Raw genomic sequence first — 26,984 nt, forward strand, 5'->3', positions numbered from 1 at the left:
TACATTAAACTTATCAAGCCGATAAAGTTCGTTTGCCCCTTTCCGACGCATTGGTGTGATAGAAAGGGATAAACGAACTTTATCGGCTTAATAACTTTAGTGGTTTACGAATAAGGGGGTTAGCCTTTAGTCGGAGTACTGCGAAATTTTCATCTCTAAGGAAAAACATACCTACAGCTCCGACTGAACTCGAACCTATGGAACATCGGTCTGCCAACTGAGCCACGGCGGCCTGCCACATGTGTGCGAGTTTATCCAATGGATACTTCACTTAAAACACCATAAAATCGCTCAGTAGTTTCTGCTTGATAAACTAACCCAACCACAAAATTAAAATTTTGAAAAAAACGTCCGACATATTGGACCGATTATCATGAAACATGGCTAAGAACACTCCCGTCTAATTCAAACTAATAAAACTAATTCGACTAATTCAGCTTTCAAACAACCTAAATCTAAATCGGTTCATCCGTTCGGGAGCTACGATGCCACAGACAGACACACACACAGACAGACACGTCAAACTTATAACACCCCGTCGTTTTTGCGTCGGGGGTTAAAAATACTTCCATAAACCAAATGGTACCAACATAGATTAGTGAAGACGGAGCAGGGATCCTGTACTAAACAAGGATTCCAAAGAAACGGCAACTACACCCGCAAGAACTGTTTCGTGATTTTAATATATGTATTTTATGTTATCATTATCAGCACATATTTACAATAAATGATTTTGGTACGATCACATAGATTAGTAGGTGGGTAACTTTTGAATAACTTATATAAACTTATATAAATGAAAATCAGTACTGCAAGGTGTATCATTTCATAAACATATATTTATTTGTACACTTAAATTCTAAACATCATCATTTGATTGGGTGTCATTCTCGTCACCTTCAATAATTACAATAGAATAAATTTCATGAGGTATAGACAAATGGTACGGGTAAAAGTTCGGTACTTAAAAGCAACACTAAAATATCGCTTATCACATTTATCATATTAAGTACCTGGTGCTGCTGAGTCCATTATCAAAACAGCGAAAAAATAAATGCTGAACTATAAAAAATATACAATAAGTTGCTGGCTTGAGAGAGGCAAATACGTATTTGGTAATAAACTTTCTGGCACTGTTTTGTACGCTGAATTAAGATTAGTTGAAGTTAGTACTATTTTACGGAGTATTCTCGTTGAAACGTTATTACTTAACCAGTCTACACTAAAATAAATAACGATATAAATAATGGTTGAAATGAACACTACTACGCGCGGCGGTCAATGAATACTGTTTTTTCTCAGTCAGCACCCGTGAGGAGATAACCTGCAACACAAACAAAAACTTTATAAATGAGTGCAAAATTAGCATGGTTACATCAGAGAGGCGTTTATAAATCCCCTGGCTTGCCTAATACGTAAACATTCAAATTAGGTCGCTAACACACAATACGCTACTAGGAGAAACGTATTTTTACTGAACGTATCGGTAAAACAAAAAAAAAACGTGAGATTGGCTGCAGTTCTTTGAAATTTCTTTGGGAACCTAAAACCATGTATGTAGGTTTTTGCCCAAAATTAATTACAATTCGTTTCATTCTATAAAGTATCTATCATCTCTATAAAGTAGGTAACATACCTATATAGTCTGTTAACATTATTTCATAAATACTTTTGTAATTTAAATTGTATTTTCTTATTTAATGCATATTCATTTGAAAACAAGTCGCTCGCATATACCCTTCAGTTGAAGGATCAACTGAAGGGGGACTTAAATCGTCTCGAGATTGAGACATAGGCTTAGAACGCCGCATACATATGTATACGTAGAATCTTATTCCTTCATGAATATGGGGGCATCAGAAATTTAGGAAAATAGTATCATATAGTATAGTATATAGTATCATATAGTATATGTTTACTATTCGGTTACTTGCCAAACAATAACATAATTGTTTACATATAACATAATATATAATAAAATAATAAATATAATATAATAAAATTTTAGACGTAAACTCAATGTATCAATTGTATGTCTCGGTGAGAACTGATGTGGAGGTAAATGCATGTTTACCATATAATTTAGTTTTTATACAAAAGTATGTACATTTAACTCTGTTTGTTCTCCTAATAAATAAATAAATAAATATCATTTTGCAATGAAGTTTAAAGATAGTTCTCCTTGTCTTACGATACCTATTGTTTGTCAGTCTAAACAAACAAACAAAATTTTACATGAATGTTATTGTTTTAATATTCGGTCAGATAAGGCGACGTAAAATCATGATTTAACATATAATTGAGTTTAGAATATTTTATTGCTGCACGTCAGACAGTTGATTAAATTAACTCGAAAAATCATGGAAATGAATTAGGTTAGGTTGGATAGTTTAGATACCTAGTCAAATAATGTTTTAAAAAAATAGTTTGTAAAACCAAAGACATATATAACTCCGTATAGACAGATAAAGTCTAGGAAAAAAACGTACCTCAGTACCATACAGAGAAGGTACGGTGGCCTAGATGGCATTACACCTTAATTTGGGGTACGCTCAGCTAGATGGCACTAATATCAATATTTGACATTTTAAAACATATCAAGCTAAGAATATGGGCCAAATTGTTAAAACTGAGGTTCAAAAGTTTTAAGCCTGTGTCAAGAGATGGCAGTCTATGCACTGTGATTACACATTTTACTTCGACAGTAACTCTCTGTAATACTCGATCCTCTTTGTTGAAACGAAAACTGCCGGCGTATCATGCTTCCAATTTTATCACTTATCCACGTGGATAAGACAACGGTCACTCTCACACTGACATACTTGCCAAAGCGTGACAGATGCTTTATCCACGTGGACAAGTGATAAAATTTGAAGCATAATACGCCGGATGAATTAATTTTGTGTCTCCGCCTTCGTCTTTACCATCAGATTAGCTGTTTCATGTTCTGTATCATTATATTGTCGCCCAAATTACATCGCCAAATATTCAAATCCAGCACATTTAAGAAACGAGTTAATCATTTTAAAAGGCTTCTTAAAGAGCCTACAGGGTACCAATACCAGTTCGTCTGACTATATACTAGTGATGCACCGAATATACGGTTAGTATTCGGTATCCGGCCTATTCGGCCCTTATTTTAATATTCAGCCGGATACCGGATAGTGACGTACTATCCGGCCGGACCCCGGATGTGTTATTTTTGATTGAAATATTTTGGAGTAAACAAATTAAATGTGAAAAAAAAAACAGTTACGGTTATAATACTTATAATCATAGCCCTTTATTATTAAAAAAAAATAAACATTTAAACAAAAACGGACTCCGCGCGAAGTTCACTACGAAACAAGTCAAAACCTGCACGACGCGCCCGCTCCCTGCTTAAATTGTAGGTATTGTAGGTAAAATTCTGCTGTCCGAATATTTGGCGGCCGGATACCGAATATTCGGCCGATGGTTAGGCCGAATATTCGGTATCCAGTATCCGGCCAAACAACTATTCGTTGCATCTCTACTATATACTATATCGTCCTGTCACAGTAATTCACAAAAAGTGACAGTTCTTAAAAACTGTCAGGCCGTTATCGTCGGGCGAACGTGTAATATGTGGGGCCTATACACATAAGTATATCAGCAATTTAAATGCTCCAAACACGAGGTTATCAAAATCTCTATAGTAGTCAATTTATTTGTTATAACAACAATTACCGTTGTCTGGGTACATGTTCCGGCTACCTTACTTTTGTAAACATTTTTATCATTTTAAATGATAATAGTGAAATCTTTGTTACGCATGTCAGTAGTAGGGATCGTTGGCACAAATTTCTATGAAACTTGTAAACATATGTCTGACACACAAATATTTCTTGGAATAAATGTTATTGATTAAAAAGTTGTTTGTTTTTGGTGACAAACATCATAATTTGCGTCACAGTCAAACCACTCTCATATTTACTGATTTAACAACACAAGTAATGAAAGGTGTGAACACGTGTACAAAAAAGCAAAATCAATATTAATTGCTTTGTAGAGATAGCGATAATCTTATTTCATGACTTCTATATTAAAGCTGGTTTTTAATTTCACAAATACCTGCATATTTTATGTTTAGATTAGACAAGAGTCAGATATCGCTCTAAGAAAAACAACTCATTTATGTGGTACCGATTATCTGTGTTTTTTTAGTTATACACGTATAACGGAATTGACAACGTTTCAAAATTTTCAATGTCCCTAAATCGAAAACCATTTCGAGATATACGCTTGTAGATCACATAAATCATTTTTTTAATTTTTTTTCCGCATTTTTAGCATAAAAAATCTTAAAAATAGTTTAAGGGGAAGTGACGTCAAATAGCTGATTTACAGCTGCCACTATATCAAAAAAATCTTCCAGTTGGGATGTCACTTGAGTTTGACAGTGAAATTTATCACAGTTTGTAGCAAAGATATTTAAAAAAATCATGGCTTAGTCTATGATTCGTAGTCATTCACTAGTGGTTGACAGTGACACTTGACAGTCAGACATACCGGACTGTACTGTAAAAACTTTTTTTTAGGAATGATTTTGTCGTTTCCTTAGGTGTATGAAACAACACATGTGACGTCACGAAGCTGTGTCTTGACATTTGTAACTTAGTAACTTACGCTCTTTCTGCTCGAAGCAGTAATAAAAAGGGAATTTCTCATTAAAATAGCAGTTTTTGGAAAAATAAAAAAATACGTGTATCTTTTAGTATTGAGTTCTTTCAAACCAAACAATAAAAAGTAGTACTCAAAAATATGAAATGTTGTCAATTGACAACTATTAACGTAATTTTTTTTTCATGACACAGATTTTTTTTGTGGATTTAGTTATTTCATCAGTGATGAACACATTATCCACTTACTCCTTACCTGTTACACAAAATAAAGCAATGGCGGGCCAGCCGTAACTCGATTTGACGAATCGATGTTGCGACGAATGCTGGATGGCTGCGTATACGTAGGTATACACATCTATAGCATTGTCTCGTTCGCACTAAGATAGAGTGCAGATGCGTATCAGTGCGATAACCGCGATAGTCAAACAAACGGAACTCCTACGCCGAAATTAAGCTAGTAGACCTAATCAACGGCGGTCGCCGCGTCTGTTTTTGCTAGTGTGTGCTTGCGCCAGTGCTGTTCGACTGGAAGCTTCGTCTGTTAGGGATCGAACTCACCTAATATTAACCTAGTAGGTCCTAATGACCGGCGGCACGGTCTTGCACTCGCCCTGGTCGAGCGTTTTGTCGATGACGGGCCGGTACGACAGTTTGGTCGCGCCGGTCGCCGCGTCTGTTTCTGCTAGTGTGTGCTTGCGCCAGTGCTGTTCGAATGGTAGCTTCGTCTGTTAAGGAAAATAATACAGGTGAATTAATGTTGGCATAAATATTTCTCTTGCCCACAGAAAACCGCCCAATACGCTTTTTACATGTTGCTATATTTTTGATCAGTAGTTTGAAATGGATATGTAATTTACTAATTAGACTCAATGAAATGTGAAGAATAGATACTCCAACAAAGTTGTTTAGATTTATTCTAGATAGAAATCGTCAGGTGACAAATAAAACTCACTACACAAACGGGGTTAAATTGGCAGGCTGTGCAGCGGTCTCTGTTATATTATAGGTCAGAAGGAGGCTAGGAGCGCACCTTCTGATCTGCAGGGAGTTGAGCAGGTTCTGCAGTGCCAGAGTCTATACCATGTAGCTGAGACACTCACCTGTCCCTCCAGAGGCTTGGAGTAGTCGTACTCGTCACGCCTGGTCTTGAAGTCCTCACGCGCGTGTGCCCCACGAGACTCCTCCCTCACTAGCGCCCCCTCCACGATTTGCACGGAGTTGATGAGCAGGTTCTGCAGCTCCAGGGTCTCGATCAGGTCGCTGTTCCAGATCAGCGAGCGGTCAGAGACTTTGACGTCCTTGATCTGCTTGTAGATCTCGTGGATTTGCTTGTGGCCTGAAACAATAGGTGGGTTGAGTGGAACGTCTTTATGTTAGTAAAACATGGGCAGCTTGTACGCTTGTACGTTTGATAAAGTTGCATTTGAAAAAGAATCTGTAGTCCTCCATTTTACCTTTATGTATACCTTTGCTAGGTTAGGTAAACCCTTCCTTAAAAAGGTTCTTATTATTCGGATTTGTAAGTCTTAGAAAACTATGTTTCAGTTACATCCTAATCAGGCATTCTAGTGCTTTCGAAACGCCATTATAATTTGAAACCCCAGATTACTTTTTCCTCCAGAGAAACAAAAATGTAATTTATGTAAATTTGTAATACCTACCTAAAATCAAATGTACCTATGTATTATATTGCACAGCTTGCTTACATAAATCAATGCTATCAGCTTATGCAATATTTTACGGTCGACATTGGAATGCCTGTAAAAAATCATATAAAACACACATAAATATTGCACTTGCGACACGTTTCTATCGATGACGTTTGTCGTTTTATGTTTATTATCAATAAAGAAAATTTTATATTTGTGCATTGAAATTGTAGATTCCGTGCACAGACCATAGAATTTGATGACTTCACTTTAGAGCTGTTTATTTATGATATGCTTAGGATAGAATTTACTTCTTCATGATGTCTCCTGCCGATCGAAAGTGCAATATTACATCAAGATTTCATCAATTCTAAAATGTGAACACGACATAGACTTGTCATTGTTTATTTGTGTATGTTATTATCAATTTTAATTAAAATATTTAAGATAAGATAATCAAATCCTAAAGCAGCAAAAAAAGCAAACAAACATTTGATTTACCTACCTATATAGATAATCATTCCATTATGAAGAGTTTTTAAAATACCTGCGATGCGTCAACATTTTCTGCATTTAAAAACGTCTTATCTCTATGAATTTAAATTACACGTGTAAAGTATGCAAACAATATTGTTGTAACAGACGCCAGCTACTTTAACCGTGAAACTCTATATTTAACTTTAAACAACGTAGTTGAGCATTGATGCCCTTAATTTAGGACGCGACCTTCATCGAAATTGAATACGCTTACGCATACACGCACTTTGATATGAACCATATTTTATAATAGAATACACGTTTTCCCACATGTGTTTATGTACAGACCGAAGAAAAACAACTTTTTTTGTTATTAGTGCGTATTATTTATGTAGATAATATTTATTTACAAAAAGATAGTTACAAATATTACAAATACGTATCAAAGCATCAACAAAACAGGGAAAATTATGAAGTGGAGGAAGGATTGGGTAGGGCTGCGCCATCATTTAAGCCAAAGAAGTTTTTGAACGTGTTAAATTTGTATCGCGTACCCCGGATACACATGCTTGTAGCACGGATTATTAAAATTAGTGCGTATTATGAATGTACTTAGTACTTACATTCATTATTTTTATTTTATTATAATAATATCAAAGGCATAATATCACTACATAGTATAAAACAAAGTCGCTTTCTCTGTCCCTATGTCCCTATGTATGCTTAAATCTTTAAAACTACGCAACGGATTTTGATGCGTTTTTTTTAATAGATAGAGTGATTCTAGAGGAAGGTTTACATGTAGGTATAGTACCCGTGCGAAGCCGGGGCGGGTCGCTAGTTAGTCATAAAATACGTACCACATAAATAGTATGTGTCATAAGAAATTTATGTATAAAAAAAAAATCTGTCGAATTGAGAACCTCCTCCTTTTTTTGAAGTCGGTTAAAAAATACACACGTGTAGAATAATTTACCAAGAACCGAACCGCAAATGAGCAAAATTTGCAAGACGAAATCTTTACATAAAATTGTACAACAGGTTCAAGCAAGTAACAGCGCATTCCAAAGCCTTACTTTGGCACAATGGGACTCATTGTTCCAAGGGATCATCATAAAAAAAAGGTTAAACCATTTATGTCAGAAACAATTGAAACATTTAAGTTCGTCTCTGGCCACACGCTGCCGACCAAAAAACTCGTTCTTTTCTGTCATGTGTTTTTTGTGGATAACTACCAGATTTTGTAGCAAAAAATTCAAGGGTACCAACGGACGGTCTAATTTTTATGCACATGTTTTAGCTATAACCTTTCTATAGTGGTAGTTTGAATAATGCATCGATTTTTAAAACACAACTTGCGACTGTTAGGATTTTGACAGAGAGTCTACTTTCGATTGAATATTTGGGGCGCGTGGTATTTCTATACATGGAGGATCCCCGGGTGTATTCACTGTTTCACATGTGCGTGTTCTTGATTTATGACAAGTAGCCATTATTAGGGCGCCTTTGGATATAAATTCCAATGGGCATTGGCCGTTGTCTTTAGTTAGGCCGTCAAATTGAAAGATATTTAAAGAATACGCTTTCGATTTTCTTGTGGTCTGTATGTATATGTATACATACAGACCACAAGAAAATCGAAAGCGTATTCTTACGAATTCTTACTTAGAGACCTTTAAAACTACGCAACGGATTCTAATGCTATTTTTTTTTTGTAGTAGATAGAGTGTTTTTTTTATGTATAATAGAGCAATAAGAAGAAGAAGCAAGAGGAAAATTATTATGTATAATACTCATGCGAAGCCGAGGGTCGCTAGTACTTTAATAAGCACCGTGTGCTAAAATGCAACAACTTTTTATTTACATTAGTACATCGTTGTTTTGAGTGCGGGAATGATTTTATGTACTTATTTATAACTTTGTTGATAGTAATTTACCATCATTATCCTCCTTGCGTTATCCCGGCATTTGCCACGGCTCATGAGAGCCTGGGGTCCGCTTTGACAACTAATCCCAAGATTTGGCGTAGGCACAAGTTTTATAGTAACTTATTTACCAAATTATGAATTTAAAATATGTAATTGGCTCCATATGTATATTACTTGCTTAGAAATATCGCCACGACTCATCGGAGCCTGGGGTACACTTTGACAAAGGAAATATTAAAATAATGTGTGTATTTACCATGTTACACAGTTAGTGACAGTTTTAACGTATTTTTTGCTTAGTGTAGACTAATTATCCCGCACCAAAACTTTGATGTATGTTCATTTGACATTCAAGAGCCATACATTGAGGAAAACTTTTCCCGCACAATTTGTATGAAAATTAAAACGTTTTTTATCACGTGCAATCTTATCCTTTATCAATAGTTTTTAGGGCTCAACTTACAGTGACGTACGAAAACTCCACGAATCAATGAAAGCATCCATACTTATATTATAAATGGGAAAGTGTGTGTGTCTGTTTGTTTGTCCGTCTTTCACGGCAAAACGGAGCGACAAATTGACGTGATTTTTTAAGTGGAGATAGTTGAAGGGATGGAGAGTGACATAGGCTACTTTTTGTCTCTTTCTAACGCGAGCGAAGCCGCGGGCAAACGCTAGTTTTCTATAAAATCATGTTTCTTAGCATTCTAGCATTACCTGCTAATGTAACAACTTAACACTTCATATATGTGACGTTATCTGAGTAAAGGGACCTTATTGTCGGTGGCGCTTACGTCCCGCGGCGTCGTATTTGTACACGAACATCGCCCATAACGCCGTAAGCGCCATCGAGAATAAGGTACCGATAGAAATAAAGTCTCTTTCATCCATTAAATTCTTCAATCGTAAAAAAAAATATCTTATCGAGCTGTGTACATAGTCTTAAAGAGTACTTTCAGATTGTAAAATAAAATAAAATGTATTGCATGCTAGTTTTACTTTTGTAAACATTGTTTAAATAAGAGTTTTGAATGATTCACGGTTATTTTCATTAGACTTATATTGAAGGTTGGAGCCGAGGGCATGCTGGGACACTCTGTCTATAGGAAACCGACGCATACAGATCGTTACTTGCATGCGAGCTCACACCATCATCCCAGACAGTTAAACTCGGTCGTAACATCATTAACCAATCGAGCACACGCTTTGTGTGACTCCTCTCATCTTGTACAGGAGTTGAACCATGTTCAGAGAGTCCTGAGGAGAAATGGTTACCGAGTTAACGTTAATAAACGGGATGCAAAACCCAAGCACCTCACTCATCGCGTAGAGAGACAACCAGCGTTTATGCCGTACGTAAAGGGAGTGACAGATAAGATCTCTAAAATACTAAACAATTACTCTGTAAAAACTATCTTCACCCCACACAGGAAAATTGCACAGTTCTTGCGGTCACCTAAGGACAATTTTCCTCTGGAAAAACCTGGTGTGTACAAAGTTGAGTGCAGTTGTGGCAGTTCTTACATAGGGCAGACCAAGCGCACTATTGCCTGCAGAATTAAAGAACACATTGCTGCAGTCAAAAAGAACGATACTCGCAAGTCTGCTATTGCTCAACATCTCATTGAGTCGGGTGCAAATCATTGGATCGAGTTGCATAGTCCTAAGGTAATTTCGACGGAACGCCACTACATACCGAGATTGGTAAGAGAAGCCATTGAGATTCACAAATATAAAAATTTCAATCGTGAGGATGGCTTCAAACTATCTAATGTATGGAATCCAGTGATTTGTTTGTGTAAAAAACCGGTGAAGTCAGAATTGAACAAACGTAGTGACACTGTGAGTGTAGTGTGTTTGGACAGACCATCGAGTGTGAACGCGACCAGTGGTAACGCTGAAAGTGAACGCAGCCGACGCGCGCGAAGGAGGGTAGATCGCGCGCTGTCTATACAACTTTAACATCCACCCGCCTTCGTCAGTTTTCCGTGATCATGATGCATGCAACTGCGTCGAAATATCGGGAGCTCGACAAAAATCAAAAAGGTAATCACGGTCTATATCCCGGTCAATATAAGTCTAATTGTTTAAATAATGCTACTTATCTGGTAAAATTGTATTGAAACTTATTAAACATGTACCATCTTATGTAAACATACAATTTAAGGCAAATAAATTAATTGAAATGAGGTCCCTTTACCCAGATAATGCCACATATACGCGATTCATGTCATCACCCCTATTGATCGACTAACTAACGTCACTCAGCACTTCATCAGTGTTATATTCATCTCCTCCAGAACTAGATGGTGTACAATTTAAAAGTGGAAAAATTACTGCCTTGGGTTAGACTTGAATTCACGTTATCTGGATCGATAACGCTCTGCCAAATGAGAAACGAAAGCCTCATCCTTTACCAGCAAATATTTCCACCATTTGGGACCCCTAGCGACATCTACCGCAAGAGCATTGCACTTCCTAAATAGCTACCGGAGTTCACTAGAAAATTTGCCGGACGACGACAGCATTCTTTTGCATTCTCAAGAGATGCTGCCGTCTGGTCTACGTAAAGTATTTCGTTCTGTCAGCATTGAATATACTGTGCCAGCGCAGGGTTCAAATACATATAAAGACGTGTCCAATATAGTTGGCGCTTTATCATATGCGTAGCATAGTATGTTCGATGCTGACTGTCCAAGTTACCGCATCACTAGTCTGTAGTTGTAGTCGGTACTCACCCTCCTCGAGAGTGCTCTTCTGTCTGAAGACAGCCGCGTTCTTCTGCATACACTTCTGCATCCTCAGGCGCAGGTCTGCGGTGGAAATGCTGCCGTCTGCGTAGCGAATCTTGTCCAAGTTGGCGACGCTGGCTTCACCAGTTGTCTGTAAAACATGTGCGTTGTAATACTTGTTTCGATAAGCGGCATCTTTTATCTTTGAGCTTTTGACTAAAGTCCTGCTGTTCCACTATAGGTAAAAAAATGACTATTGAGTCTACTCATTTTACAATTGAAATCAGTAATTTTAACAAATATTTTTGCAAAAACGCAACTGGTGCGTGTTGGAAACCACTTTAGTTACACATCACAACGTTTATCTGTGCAATCCGTTCTATAATTTTCCTATTTTTACTGAGCACGGGACGCTCGGCTAGATAGCGCTAATGTTAATATTTGACATTTTTACACATATCGAGCTAAGAATAACGACCAAATTGTCAAAATTGAGGTTCAAAAGTTTTAAGCCTGTGTCGAGATATGGCAGTCTATGCACTGTGATTACACATATAATACTCGATCATCTTTGTGTTTACTTACGTCTTTGAGCACCATGCCGCAAGGACATGAGATCTCGGTGATATGCCCTGCACATCACAAAATCGACCTGCGAGTTGGCGCCGTGAACTGCCTCTCACGACTTTTCTCAAGTCTCCTACAGACCGGACACTATCTGGTTGTGTCAAATATGTATCGCTCACGTCTTTAAGCGGCGCTTGTGTGGCGCCAGAACAGGAAGTCTCAGAGATGGTGACAGCGCAAGCCCAACTGAACACCACGATATCTAGCACAGAGTTGTCGCCGCAATACTTCCACTGCTCTTCTCCGGTCGCCTACAGACCGGGCACTATCTGGTATTGCCAAATATGTATATCTTAGTTACTTACGTCTTTGAGCGGCGCCTGCGTGTCACCAGGGCGAGAGGTCTCTGAGATGATGATAGCACAATGATAGGACAAGCCCAGTCGAACACCACGATATCTAGCAGAGTTAGCGCCGAGATACGCCTCGCACTGCTCTTCTTTGGTCGCCTACACACCGGTCACTAACTTATCTTGCCCTAAGAGTACGTGTTAGTTACTCACGTCTTTAAGCGGCGCCCGCGTGTCGCCAGGGCGCGAGGTCTCAGAGATGGTAATAGCGCAAGCTCGGTCGAATGCCACGATGAGTTGAAAGTGAGTCTGCACTAGGGTTGCCAACCGTACTATATAATATAGTACTGTACTATATTTTGGCCCAGCGTACTATATTCTAAATGAAACATATATAGTACGCAAAAGTACTATATTTTTGGGGTCCATGCCAGTGGCGAATTTACACTAGGGTCAAACCGCCAGGAGCGGCGTTATGATAATGAAAAAAATTTCGCGCTCGCTCCGCTCGCGCTTTTATTCATACTTAACTTTCACTGTACATTTAATTATTTCGTTCTGACCTGCAAATATTGCAGTTACGTAGGTATAAAGCCACTGTTGTTTGAAAACATTTGTATTTTTTCCATGATATATTAAATAACGACATTTCTTATGGGGATTCTCTACTCCGATGAGCTTCGATTTGAATCCATTGGTATTATGAATATTACGATAGTTTCTAAAGCATATCATATTAAGAGGATACGGTAGCGAAAATGCTAAAATGGAAAGGAGCCCCCCTTTCAACTTTTTAATTTTAGTTAAATATACAAGTGTTATTAACTAGATTTATCGAAAAATAATTGTCCATTAAGAACAACTCAGTCAAAAGATATTTCAAAAAAAAATTTTAAATCGAGGTTCCGCTCTCGACTCTTTCCTCCTTCAAAACTTAATCAATCGGAACGAAATTTGAGAATCTGAATAACAATGAAATAATCTATGTCGGACCGTTTAGCTTTTTTGGTTAATTGTTACCAATCTTGAGTATCACACCTTTTTTTGCGCCACAATGAAAAAGGCCGTTTTTGGAGATTTTTGATTGGCTCTAGAATCTTTAAAAAGCAGAATATCAAAAAAATCAAAATGGTCCGACACAGATAAAAATAATAACAATCTGTGTTGAAAAAATCATTGCTCTATCTTCAAAAACCAGGGAGGAAATAGTCGAGAGCGTTTGTATGGAGAATTGACCCCTACCGTATCGTCTTAAAAGCATCGTCTTTAAACAAACTAGCATCCCATAATTAGGTACCTACTTCACAGCTCATTGATTCTGTGATATTTAGCATCAAAGTTGAACTATTTTAGAACCGAAACTGGTTCTTTGGTTATAATTTTTGCCTTAATTAGTTTAAAATTAAAATCGCTTTTGCATTTTTATAAAAGTCTAGATTTCATTTAAATAAAATGTTTTTAAAACAATGTCAAATTACATAAAAAATATAAGTACTTATAATATGGGTATTCTTTTTTTTTATATGAGTCTTGTAAAAAAGTAAGTAGGTAACTATTGAAATTAAAAGAATATTAATAGGTACGTAAGTAAAAATTGCATACCTGTCAATAAATTTACAAAGTGATAGAAGACTCATTATTGCATATTTTTCGAAATACGCCATATATATTGTTGGTGTTCAATAAAACATTTGGGAAATTACATACAATAAACAACTAGTTACATATTACGCTAAGTAAAACATTAAACAACATGAAAGTTTGCTTTTTAAAAAAAGGCCAAATGTGAGCTTGGCAAATAAAACAATAAGTTGGGAAATGAACATTCGGCGGAATAAAATTCCCTGAAACGTGAGTTGGGAAGTGATATTCGGCCATACAACTTTCGACGATACTTAAATAAGAGAACCAATGCAACACAAAACTTGTTAAAAATCGATGAAAACCGAATGGAGCCACTTTGAGTGGACAGAAAGAACGATCTCTACGACTTGGTTATCGATTATGTGTACCGTACTATATTTTATTTCGGTGTACTATATTTTTTAGATGGAATTTTCGAAAATACTATATTTCCCTAAAAAAAAGTTGGCAACCCTAGTCTGCACCGAGGCAGTTGGCACAGTCCATGGACTTGTTACTCACGTCTTTAAGCGGCGCCTGCGTGTCGCCAGGGCGCGAGGTCTCGGAGATGGTGAGGGCGCAGGCGCGGCCGAACACCACGATGTCGAGCAGCGAGTTGGCGCCGAGGCGGTTGGCGCCGTGCACGGACGCGCACGACGCCTCGCCCGCCGCGAACAGCCCGGGGACCACCTTGTCTTGCCCGTTGTAGTGGGTGATCACCTGGAGAACAAATTTATGTAAGGAATAACATCGACAGCCAAAAACAGGTGCCCCGTTAACTGGCTCGTTTTTGGAGTTAACACTGAAGGGGAGTCGCACCCTCAGTTGAAAGATGAAAAATAAAATATGCAATTGACTTCAACGTTTTAACCGTGGCTTTATGATTTGACGTAGCCCGCTTCAGAACTAACAGACCACCGACCAAATTTAACATTACACAAAATAACGAGCTAGCGAAAATCAAAGAGGTACCTACCAGTGGCGGCTGGTGAAAATTTCTGCTAGGCAACACTGAGCAAAAAGAAACCTACCTTAACATTAGGTACTTTACTAGTAATCAATTTCAGGCAAATCGGCCGGTGGGAATCGATTTATATGGACGAGCCGCTGCTAGTACCTACTATTTATATCTCTACGCTCTTATAAACGTCGATAAATGCTACAGAAAGTCACTAAAATTATGCGTAACGGCTCAGCCACGACATTGGGCTAAGCGCGACAGCGGTGAGCGGCGGCCATACATTGGAGCGAGACACAGCGATGGGAATTTTCATTCGCACGTATGGCTGCCGCTCACCGCTGTCGCGCTTAGACCAATGTCGTGGCTGGGCCGTAAGCTACGCACGTCGGTAGACAGGACAGGTATGAGTGTCGTAGATTTGAGCGTTTCAGGGATAGGTGTGATGGCTTACCTCTCCGCGGAAGTTGGTAGGCGTGCCTCCCATGTTGTAGTGCACGGTGGGCAGCACGGGGATGGGCTCCTTGGTGACGTCGACTCCCGCGAAGATCATGGCAGTCTCAGAGGCCTGCAGACGCTACAGTTGGTTAGCAGATGTGACGACAGAGTACAGACCTCTCCCCGGAAGTTGGTAGGCGTGCCTCCCATGTTGTAGTGGACCGTGGGCAGCACGGGGATGGGCTCCTTGGTGACGTCGACTCCCGCGAAGATCATGGCAGTCTCAGAGGCCTGCAGACGCTACAGTTGGTTAGCAGATGTGACGACAGAGTACAGACCTCTCCCCGGAAGTTGGTAGGCGTGCCTCCCATGTTGTAGTGGACCGTGGGCAGCACGGGGATGGGCTCCTTGGTGACGTCGACTCCCGCGAAGATCATGGCGGTCTCGGAGATGCCGGGCAGGCGCTGCTTGAGCTGGTCGGGCGGCAGGTGGTGCAGCTGCAAGTGCACGTGATCCTTCTCCGGCCCGCAGCCGCGACCTGAACACATTATAGGAAGTATGACAGAAAAGCCAACAATAGGCTACTTGACCCTTTTTTAAAGTCTATCTTATATTATTAATTACTGTCCAATTAACCGAAAAAAATACTACCATATTTTATTACGACTTGAAAATCGCAAAAAAAACATAAACTACACTTTCACTTAATCAGACAAAAGCATCATTAGCCATGTTAATCTATAGATTGTCTGCGCATGACGTAAATCGAATTGAGCACAAAATTTTCTGACATTTAAGTTATGAGGCATAAAGTTCATCATGTCAGTGATTGACTCGTCATGAAGTTAAGTTAGGCTCTATGACGTCACTACACGCTGGCGTCTGACAGCGTTTTCGGTGGCCAAAGTTAAAAAAAATATTACACACATTTTTAATCGAAAATACGTAGCCACCATACACTTTTAATACCCAAAATCTATAGACATTGGTTTCTTATGTCATTTACTACAGGAAACAATCATTTCTTGTGCCAAATTCGATAAGAGTCTAGTAGCCTAATATTGCCTATGTAGCGCCGGTTTAAACCGATTATATTCAGAGAGGATTTCTTAAGCATCGCTCGCGGGTTACGCATAGGTCATGCGGACGCGGTAGGCCTGAGAAGCGCTGGCTGGACGTCGTGACGGCGGATATGGAAAAGAACAATCACACCTCAAGATGCCGAAGACCGCGCAAAGTGGAGAAGACTGAGCGAGAAAGCGGACCCTGGCGCTTAGGCCGTGAAAACGCTAAGTTGAAAAAGACGGATTGCTCCTTTCAGAGTCAGATTTGATCATTTCGTGTGATACTGGTGTCCCAAAGCTTGCAGCTTACAGCTTAGTTTATTGGTCAATCAGTGATGTGCACATCGGATATTCTGCAATCTAATGTCCTGAATTAAAAAAATTAGGGGCCCACGAATGACCAGTTCGTCGGACGATATCCGCCGGTCAGGTTTTCGTAAAATATGACACGATTAGCCACTTGTCTTGACAATCTTGACATAATGAACTGGATCTTACCTTCCATGATCTCAACAGTCATGGCACGAGACACGACGTCGCGACTGGCCAGGTCCTTGGCGACGGGCGCGTAACGCTCCATGAAGCGCTCGCCCTTGGCGTTCACGAGGAAACCTCCCTCACCGCGGCAACCCTCGGTCATCAAGCAGCCGGCGCCGTAGATTCCTGCAAATTGAAAGCGGTCCTATTTACTTACAAATTTCTACTTTTAAAAATAATACACCAATGGATATTTTGACTCATATCTCTTTATAATCAATTGTTAAAAACTTTTTCAGTACAGATGGTGTTTTTTTTACGCACTAGTGCGAAAAGTGGTTCATTATATGCTAGGTCGAAACTTTGGAGGCTCATCTGTACTGAAAAACGTCGTTCGATACACGTGCGAAAAGGGAATTCGTAACTCGTGTCGATTTAAATTTATTGCCACTCGTTTCGAACTTCCTCTTTTTCGCACTTGTATCGAGATGTACTATTTCAGTACAGATGGTGTTTTTTTTACGCACTAGTGCGACAAGTGGTTCATTATATGCCAGGTCGAAATTTCGGAGGGCCATCTGTACTCCAAAAATAAGATTTGCAATGCATAAGGAACAGCAGTGCAATTTCAACTGGGGGGCAAATGCAACTGATCCATTTTCTTCCATGTTTTACAATGTTTGCATTATTATTAATTAGAGTGTCCACTGGTTAATATATGGCACGCGTGTTCAGTGGTAATGGAAAAAATGGATGGTTACTCAAAAGTTACATTCACAAACGTACGGTCTTACGCTTAGTACAAAAATCTTACGCTTAGCGTCTGGCACTGTAATTAGTGTAAGTCAGACCTACTGACCTGATACCTGTGTGGTGACGGGTTAAGAATTTCACCACCCCCTTTCTTCCCGTGGGTGTCGTAGAAGGCGACTATGGGATATGGGTTAAATTGTGGCGTAGGCGAGAGGCTGGCAACCTGTCACTGCAATGCCACAGTTTCGTTTTCTTTCAACCCCTTATTTGCCAAGAGTGGCACTGAAGCTGTAGTAGTTTCATGTGTTCTGCCTACCCCTTTATGAGATACAGGCGTGATTGTATGTATGTATGTCAGACCTACTATGCCGCCACAGTAGAGGTACAGTCACCATCAGATATAGGAGCGGTCAAGATATCACAGATATCTGAACTGAGCATGCCTCTGTTGTCAAGGTGTTAGGGCGCGTTCAGATATTTTTGAACGTCCCAGCCGCTCCGATATGTCTGATGGTGACTGTACTTGAAAGTGATGGTATTAACTGTGGGGTGGAACTGCACGAACTTAATGTCCTCGTTCTGTAGTCCAGCTCGGGCCGCTATGGCGGTGCCGTCGCCGGTGCAATGTGCAGCTGTATAAATACACACTGCACCTGTAGGGAGCTGTGTGCGAGGGGCTATATACACACGACACCTGTAGGGAGCTGTGTGCGAGGGGCTATATACACACGGCACCTGTAGGGAGCTGTGTGCGAGGGGTTGTATACAAACGGTACCTGTGGGGTGGAACTGCACGAACTCCATGTCCTCGTTCTGTATACCGGCTCGGGCCGCCATGGCGGTGCCGTCGTCGGTGCAGGTGTGCGCAGCTGTATATATGGGTGAATCAACTTTTTCTTGTTTGTTATTGCCATGGTTACGGTCCCCTGGGTCACCCTGGTTATATGCAAAATAATGCTATTTAAACTATGCAAACATGCAGTTTTCTGGTGCCACCAACCCCTTTATTTAAATTGCCACTACTCTACATGCAGGATTGCATAGTTTAAGTACCATAATTTTGCATAAAACCAGGGTGACCCAGGGGACCGTAACCATGGCAATAACAAACAAGAAAAAGTTGATTCACCCATATACACACGACACCTGCAGGGAGCTGTGTGCAAGGGGTTGTATACACACGGTACATGTGGGGTGGAACTGCACGAACTCCATGTCCTCGTTATGTAGACCGGCTCGGGCCGCCATGGCGGTGCCGTCGCCGGTGCAGTGTGTGCAGCTGTATAAATACACACTGCACCTATAGGGAGCTGAGTGCGAGGGGCTATATACACACGACACCTGTAGGGAGCTGTGTGCGAGGGGCTGTATACACACGGTACCTGTGGGGTGGAACTGCACGAACTCCATGTCCTCGTTCTGTATACCGGCTCGGGCCGCCATGGCGGTGCCGTCGCCGGTGCAGGTGTGCGCGGACGTGCAGCTGAAGTACGAGCGGCCCGTGCCGCCGGTCGCCAGGATCGTGTTCTTGGCTTGAAACCTGAAACACATGTGAAACATACTCGTAGTAATAATTATTCCCATTTTTAACCCCGACGCAAAAACGACGGGATGTTATAAGTTTGACGTGTCTGTCTGTGTGTGTGTCTGTCTGTGGCATCGTAGCTCCCGAACGGATGAACCGATTTAGATTTAGTTTTTTTGTCTGAAAGCTGAGTTAGTCGGGAGTGTTCTTAGCCATGTTTCATGTAAATCGGTCTGCTAAACCGCGGTCGGGGGTTTTTCAAAATTTTAATTTTGTGGTTAGTTTATTTTTTCACTTTTTAAATTGAAAACACCTGACGTCACGGCTTCTGGATCACTATTCCAGTGCTTTGCCATCTGAGTTACCAAGTTTTCATCCATAACTAGCGAAACTTTCTATTATAAAGGGCCTGTCCTATAGGTAGGCTCTAGCGACATCTACTGTAAATGTTATAAAGCTTGCTAGGCCTTAAGCCCCCTCCCATTCACGGTACGATATATCTATCCGTCGCAACAGATTAATCGAAACGACCGATCGACAGTGTATGTCAACATCGTTAACGATTTACCTGATCGCATACGATATCGCAAATCGCAACAAAATCCCGTGCGATCGAAAGGTGTGGCCCCTTGCGACCATCGATACTATTTTTATCTCATACTTAACTACTTATTTTATTATTCCGTCTCGTGCGAGTAACGGGGGCGGGGGGGATCGTTTACGATATCGTAAACGATCGATCGTCTCGTGTGTGGCTGGCGCTTTCAATGCGACCGATCGTCACGATATCTGTCCAATCGATCGAAGCGATGAATCGTACCGTGAGTGGGGCTTTATACTGTACCAATTTAAACTCATCATCGATCTTCAAAAGCCTGGCCTTCTACCTCTCCGTTCTTCTCTCTGCCGCTCTTTTTTTTATCCTCCTCTAAATTATTGACATTATATTCGTATAGTGCCTTATCAGGTGCTCCAGCTCTTGAAATAGGAGCATTGAGCAAATCTAAAGAGGTTTTAATAATAATGATATCTAAATTCTACAAATTATAAGTATGTACTTTATCAAAATGTGCGTTTTTCATGACCTAGCAATGCATACCTGTGCAGTGTGCCGTCTTCGAGGTTGATGGCGATGCAGCCCTTGCAGACGCCGTCCTCCATCAGCAGGTCCAGTGCGAAGTACTCGATGAAGTACTCGCAGTCGTAGCGGAGGGATTGCCCGTAGAGTGTATGCAGCAGGGAATGCCCAGTTCTGTAGACAGAATAAATAAAATTTTGAGTATAATTTAGTAACCAGACTGGTGCTATGCAGGTTTGTTCTTAAAGGTTCTGTGATAGCTATCATTACACCGTCATATTTTAGTGGGGAATATACAGACTGATATTTTTAGTCATACTCTGCGTAGCAACTTTAGAGATCATAAATTGATCAACTTCTAGTATGAAACCAATGTCGAAATCGCGAATGAAAAAAATATAGCTATTGCATGGAAATAAACGGAAAGTATGAAAACTTAAAAATAAAAGCAATATTTATTCCAAGATTTCACCATTGGTCCCCTAACAAAATCTGTATATTACCTTTCAGCTTCCCACCGAATGCGCGCTGGTAGATACGACTCTCGGGTGTGCTTGAAAAAGGTGTGCCGTAGTTGTCTAGTACCTATAGTATCTTATCATAGACACTAGATATAGGGTATATTACCTGTCCGCGACAGCGCAGCAGCGATGCGCCTGGCCGCCCTTGCCGAACTTGAGCGACTGGCCGCCGAACGCGCGCTGGTAGATGCGGCCCTCGGGTGTGCGGGAGAATGGCATACCGTAGTTGTCGAGTTCGATGACGGCGTGAGGAGCTTCGCGGGTCATGTAGTGGATGGCGTCCTGGTGAAATAAAATTCTTTGATAGATCGGCTTTGGAAAGAGGTTGGGGTTTCGTTAATTTCATACGCTTTAGCAACGAAATCGAACTTTTCGAATTGCATAAAATGACTCTCACTGACGTCTAAAGACTCTAAAGCTTTTACTACGGGACCTATGTCGAGGAGACGCCTCGAAACACATTAATTTTAATAAATCATAGAATGTTTCGTTTTTAATGACTTTGTATTGTATCTGCATTGTTTACAAAGTATAACTAATCTCTGATACTTGATAAAGTCTGTTAGGCGATGTGAAGTAGGTATGTCATTAAAAAATAAGCCTAAAAAATCATAAAGGAACTTATTCATTCATTCAATGAGAACTGGTCATCTATTATAGAATGGACACACGTGACATCAACTACATAAAGCTATATGATCCTAAAAGGTGCGGCATTTTCACACATATACATAGGAAAATAACTAAAGCTGTATAAACTCCAAACGACCTTGCCTCAAACAATACAAACAAAAGCAAGTCTCTATGTCGTTGCGGTCATTGGTAACAAACATAATCACTACTTATATCTACTTAGTTCCGCAAATTACACCACTTTGCATGTCGAATGAAGAACGAGTTGCATGCATTGAAGGGGTGAATCCACGTAAAGAAAAAAAAAAAAAGACATTCTTACACAGATTGACTGAGGCCCACGGTAAGCTCAAGAAGGCTTGTGTTGTGGGTACTCAGACAACGATATATATAATATATAAATACTTATATACATAGAAAACATCCATGACTCAGGAACAAATATCTGTGCTCATCACACTAATAAATGCCCTTACCGGGATTTGAACCCGGGACCGCGGCGTAGCAGGCAGGGTCACTACCGACTGCGCCAGAAAGGTAACGTGAGTCACGACTTCATTGAGTGTTTATTTGAACTACAGCTACAAATGAAAGGATCTATGCATATATCGGGAAAAAACACTTATTTAGAAATAGATTATCACTTGAACTTGCATAGTGAATAAATGGAACATGTCATAATCGTGACTTACGTTACTCCTGCCGCGGATTGACCCGAAGCCGTTTTAAAACGTGAATGACTTTACAAGGAATTTTTTTACACGTTTACGGAGGTAATGGAAATATTGATTTTATTTATATGACGTAAATTCGTTACGGATGGTATGGCGTAAGAGGTAAAAAAACAATACAAGATAATAGTAAAACCATAAAAATTTCCTTTAATATAAATTCTTAAGAAGTATCATAGGCCCATTGATTCAGTCATTATGGTTGATTAAGAGTTAAAATGCTTAATTTCAGTATCCAATACATAGCTAATTTACCTTAATCTACTTATCAAGTGTTGATATCTACATAGGGTATAGGGTCCCTATAGGGTAAATTAATGTGTTTCATTGTCGATTATATTAACTTTATTTTTAACCTATCTGTATAATTGTTGCCTTATTTAAAATTTAACCCATTCAATGTAATTGTTCATTTGTTATATATTTAATTATTTTAAGTTATTTTGAATACAATTTACCTGATCTCCAAGCCAATCTGAGCCCTTTACTGTGTCATACATATGCCAGAGCCAGCTATCTTCCTCCATATTACCTTGAAAATAATAAAATGAAATTGATCTAAAAAGAAAGATATGAAAATGGCAAATTCTTCTGAAATACTTTGGACATAATAACATAAGCACCACCTCAGACCAGCATCTTTTGAAAGTCTGCATCTAGTCAGTGCTATGGAAAAGGCATAGCTGTATGTGATGTATCTGTAGCTATCATAAAGTTTTCTAGATGCCTACACTCAAGAGATACCAGTGCAGGTGGCTCCAAGAAAATGTTTATGATTGGAAATATTTAAAAATCTACAAACTCTCAGCACTCTAAAATACATATGTTAAAAGAAAAATGTACAAAAATGACTATTCAATATGGAGAAGATTTTGTTTTACTTTTTAAACTTTAATGATGAAATTTTCAAACATTATGAAATATATTTTTAAACCTTTACTTTCATATACTCTTGAAAAGGGACTAAAATGGTTATTTATAGCAATTTAGACTTCTACTTGAAATTGATATGAAGCTAGTAACCAATAAACAATACTTACTTATACAGTGTGGAAAAATCGAATGCCACATCAATGGCAACTACCTTAAATATTGTAAATAGCACATTTTGTGTAAGGGAGACTTTCCTTTGTTTTTTAAAACAATAAATTCTGCATTTAAGGATTTATGAAAAATCACTTGCCTCAGTCGGGACTCGAACCGGTCAAATGTGACAAAAAATAACGAGAAGAAAGTGTTTCTTACTGTACAAAATTACAACCAACCATACCTAAGGCAGCATTGATCCCACCCTGGGCTGCAACAGTGTGAGATCTTGTAGGGAACAGCTTAGTAACTACGGCAGTTTTGAACCCCTCCTGCACCAGACCGAAAGCCGCACGCAACCCTGCGCCTCCGGCTCCAATGACCAAGGCATCGTGCTTGTGGTCTACCACAGTATAGGCCTTGGTCATGTTTGTGTTTGATGAGCCACCATCTTTAGCAGCACCTCCAGCAGTCAAGTGGAGTCTTCGGTATAAATATGATGCCTGGAAAAAGAAAAATACCTATGTGACTGTTTACTCTATAGGTGTGTTTACTGTACTCAAGTGAGAGTAGTAAGACAATTCATGAATATAATAACTTTTGAATAGAAAGGCAATCTCACCGCTGTAAATATAAGGAGGTTTGTATTTATTTACAAATATATTTTCTTACAACATTTGGAAATTTAGAAATATTCGGGAAACAGTGGGGATACCCTGGACAAAATCCGGATGTTAAATTTTACCTATGGGGTTTTTAATAGTAGGGAAATAATTATAGTAAATAACAATTTTTAATTAGTTGCGCAACATATAAGTACAAAATAATGAAGGTGGCCGATCAAAACATCTCCAGAGAATGTATTACATAACTTGTTTTCTTTTATAAGAAACTTCTGTGGTGACTTACCAATGATGCAGGGCTTCGGGAAACGGCGGCTTTCATAATTGAACTCATGATGGAACTCTCTGTTCGCACCCTGAGGTCAAATTCAATAAAAATACACTAACGATCGAAGTTTTCGTGGAGATTGCACTGTCAAACGTAGCTATCACATTGCGTGACAATTTTTGACGTGATAACGTCTAATAACTCGTTACTACGGGCAGCATGCACGAAAAAGATGACGTCATTGTCCCGTTTCGCAATATAGTTTTTGCGCCATCTATTGGCGCGCGTTGGAACTAAGCGGCTGATCGATGCGCTCGGTATGGTTATAGCGTGTGGCCTGAGTAAAGCACCATAGCTGGGACAGATGGCGCGCCCGTGTGTTGTTCTCGTTAAGCAAGTTATTGCTGCAAGTTTTGAGACGCAACTATAGGTAAGAGTGAGTGGCAAATATCTGCATCTCTTTCTAGCATATACTTCTGTCTCAAAACTTGCAGCAGCGCCGCAGAGATGGGCAAATCGTAATCGATTCCGGATTACACGATTACTTGATTTTACTTTGTAATCCACTACTGGGTGTCAGATTACTTGTAATGTAATCAAGTGAAACGGTAAATTACCATTACATATAAAGGAATCACTAATCATCTATACAATAATTACTATTACCAATAATTCGGAATCATAGTCGATTTAAAATAACTGAAATTATTGACTTGATTACTTTCAGATTACAAATATGTAGTACCTCAGATTGCTGACTGTCACTTTGACACAAAAGTCATCATGGGTGTCGTAAAATAGGTTTTAGGGGTGCTGATTCCAAAATTAATGACCAATTTGGAATCTGACATTGCTGACTGTCACTTTGACACAAAAGTCGTCATGGGTGTCGTAAAATAGGTTTTAGGGGGTGCTGATTCCAAAATGAATGACCAATGTGGAATCTGACATTGCTGACTGTCACTTTGACACAAAAGTCGTCATGGGTGTCGTAAAATAGGTTTTAGGGAGTTCTGATTCCAAAATTAATGAACAATGTGGAATCTGACATTGCTGACTGTCACTTTGACACAAAAGTCGTCATGGGTGTCGTAAAATAGGTTTTAGGGGGTGCTGATTCCAAAATTAATGACCAATTTGGAATCTGACATTGCTGACTGTCACTTTGACACAAAAGTCGTCATGGGTATCGTAAAATAGGTTTTAGGGGGTGCTGATTCCAAAATGAATGACCAATGTGGAATCTGACATTGCTGACTGTCACTTTGACACAAAAGTCGTCATGGGTGTCGTAAAATAGGTTTTAGGGAGTGCTGATTCCAAAATTAATGAACAATGTGGAATCTGACATTGCTGACTGTCACTTTGACACAAAAGTCGTCATGGGTGTCGTAAAATAGGTTTTAGGGGGTGCTGATTACAAAATTAATGACCAATGTGGAATCTGACATTGCTGACTGTCACTTTGACACAAAAGTCGTCATGGGTGTCGTAAAATAGGTTTTAGGGAGTGCTGATTCCAAAATTAATGAACAATGTGGAATCTGACATTGCTGACTGTCACTTTGACACAAAAGTCGTCATGGGTGTCGTAAAATAGGTTTTAGGGGGTGCTGATTCCAAAATGAATAACCAATTTGGAATCTGACATTGCTGACTGTCACTTTGACACAAAAGTCGTCACGGGTATCGTAAAATGGGTTTTAGAGGGTGCTGATTCCAAAATTAATGAACAATGTGGAATCTGACATTGCTGACTGTCACTTTGACACAAAAGGCATCATGGGTGTCGTAAAATAGGTTTTAGGGGGTGCTGATTCCAAAATTAATGACCAATGTGGAATCTGACATTGCTGACTGTCACTTTGACACAAAAGTCGGTATGGTTGTAGCGTGTGGCCTGAGTAAAGCACCACAGCTGCGACAGATGGCCCGCCCGTGTTTATTATTTTTGAGTGTTTGTAATTTAAAAACATGAAAGATTGCATTAAAATAAGCATCTTTTATAGAATGAAGTTGTTTGAAAAACCTACTTATTTAGAAGTTAGAGCAGTACGAAGTTGCGAATTTTCCCATAGTATTTACTAAGGCGCCAGAGATTTTTTTTACCAATATAACCAATTTAAATAAGGATGTTTTGTTATATAAACTTTTTCTTCTCCATTAATATTTACTGAGATATTAGGGTTCTAAGATTAGTAAATGGCACTAGCACTTTAATAAAATTGACGCGTGTCTCGCAAACGGTCTAGGATACAAAATGACGACTTTTATATAGGTATAGGTTAGGTTCGTTAGGTATCTTCAAACGGACGAAGGCTCCTATTCTGTGCAGTTTCTGTAATAAGCGGGGCTCCGTCGATATCGCTTTCTGTCTCTGGCGCCTTAGTAATGCTACGGGAAAATTTTGCAACTTTGCACCACTCTAACTCCTAAATTAGTAGGTTTTAAAAAAAAACTTTAATTTATAAAAGATGCTTATTTTAATGCATTCTTTCTAATAAGAACAAAACACTATGCTAGAAAGAGTGCAGAGGAAGTTCTGTAGGCACATTTACAAACGACTGTACGGATATTACCCATGTATGTATCCATCTCTATTCGTAACAGGAATGGTTGGTCTTCAAACTCTAGAAACCAGACGGAAACTGCTGCATATTATGCATTACCGCCAACTGTTTCACCATAGAGTAGATGACGCATCCGTGCTTGAGAGAATGGGGCTGCAAGTGCCAAGAGCGAATGTGGTGGTTGGCATGCCGGGCGCGGTGCCGGCGCGGCGGCGGCGGCGCCTGTTCGCGGCGGCCGGCGCACCGCTCGAGCCCGAGCTGCTCTTAACCGCATCATGTTGGAGACAGACGATATTGACATATTTGCTGATAGTGTTGGTGTGTTTTACAGAAAACTCTTAAGGTTCATA

The 26,984-nt window shown here is 39.6% G+C and overlaps 1 protein-coding gene across 2 annotated transcripts; it reads right to left on the reverse strand.

Moving 5' to 3' along the window:
- Positions 1 to 810: 810 nt before the first annotated feature.
- On the reverse strand, positions 811 to 24,240 carry LOC125231098 (succinate dehydrogenase [ubiquinone] flavoprotein subunit, mitochondrial). 2 transcript variants are annotated; one of them, XM_048136444.1, is made up of 14 exons: positions 24,083 to 24,240; positions 23,418 to 23,676; positions 22,606 to 22,679; positions 20,890 to 21,065; positions 20,284 to 20,436; positions 19,042 to 19,199; positions 16,928 to 17,092; positions 15,773 to 15,903; positions 15,543 to 15,611; positions 14,492 to 14,689; positions 11,436 to 11,580; positions 5,744 to 5,979; positions 5,202 to 5,368; positions 811 to 1,324 (listed from the first exon to the last, which is right to left on the reverse strand). In XM_048136444.1, exons 1-13 carry the CDS (start codon positions 24,128 to 24,130, stop codon positions 5,213 to 5,215), a joined length of 1,968 nt encoding a protein of 655 aa, XP_047992401.1. In that variant the 5' UTR covers positions 24,131 to 24,240; the 3' UTR covers positions 811 to 1,324; positions 5,202 to 5,212. The 2 variants fall into 2 exon arrangements, with proteins under 2 accessions (XP_047992401.1, XP_047992399.1); XM_048136442.1 differs by lacking the exon at positions 15,543 to 15,611 and having other exon boundaries at positions 15,704 to 15,903.
- Between the last annotated feature and the right edge of the window lie 2,744 nt (positions 24,241 to 26,984).

Source organism: Leguminivora glycinivorella, chromosome 11, assembly GCF_023078275.1.
Source record: "Leguminivora glycinivorella isolate SPB_JAAS2020 chromosome 11, LegGlyc_1.1, whole genome shotgun sequence".
Lineage (NCBI taxonomy): Eukaryota > Metazoa > Arthropoda > Insecta > Lepidoptera > Tortricidae > Leguminivora > Leguminivora glycinivorella.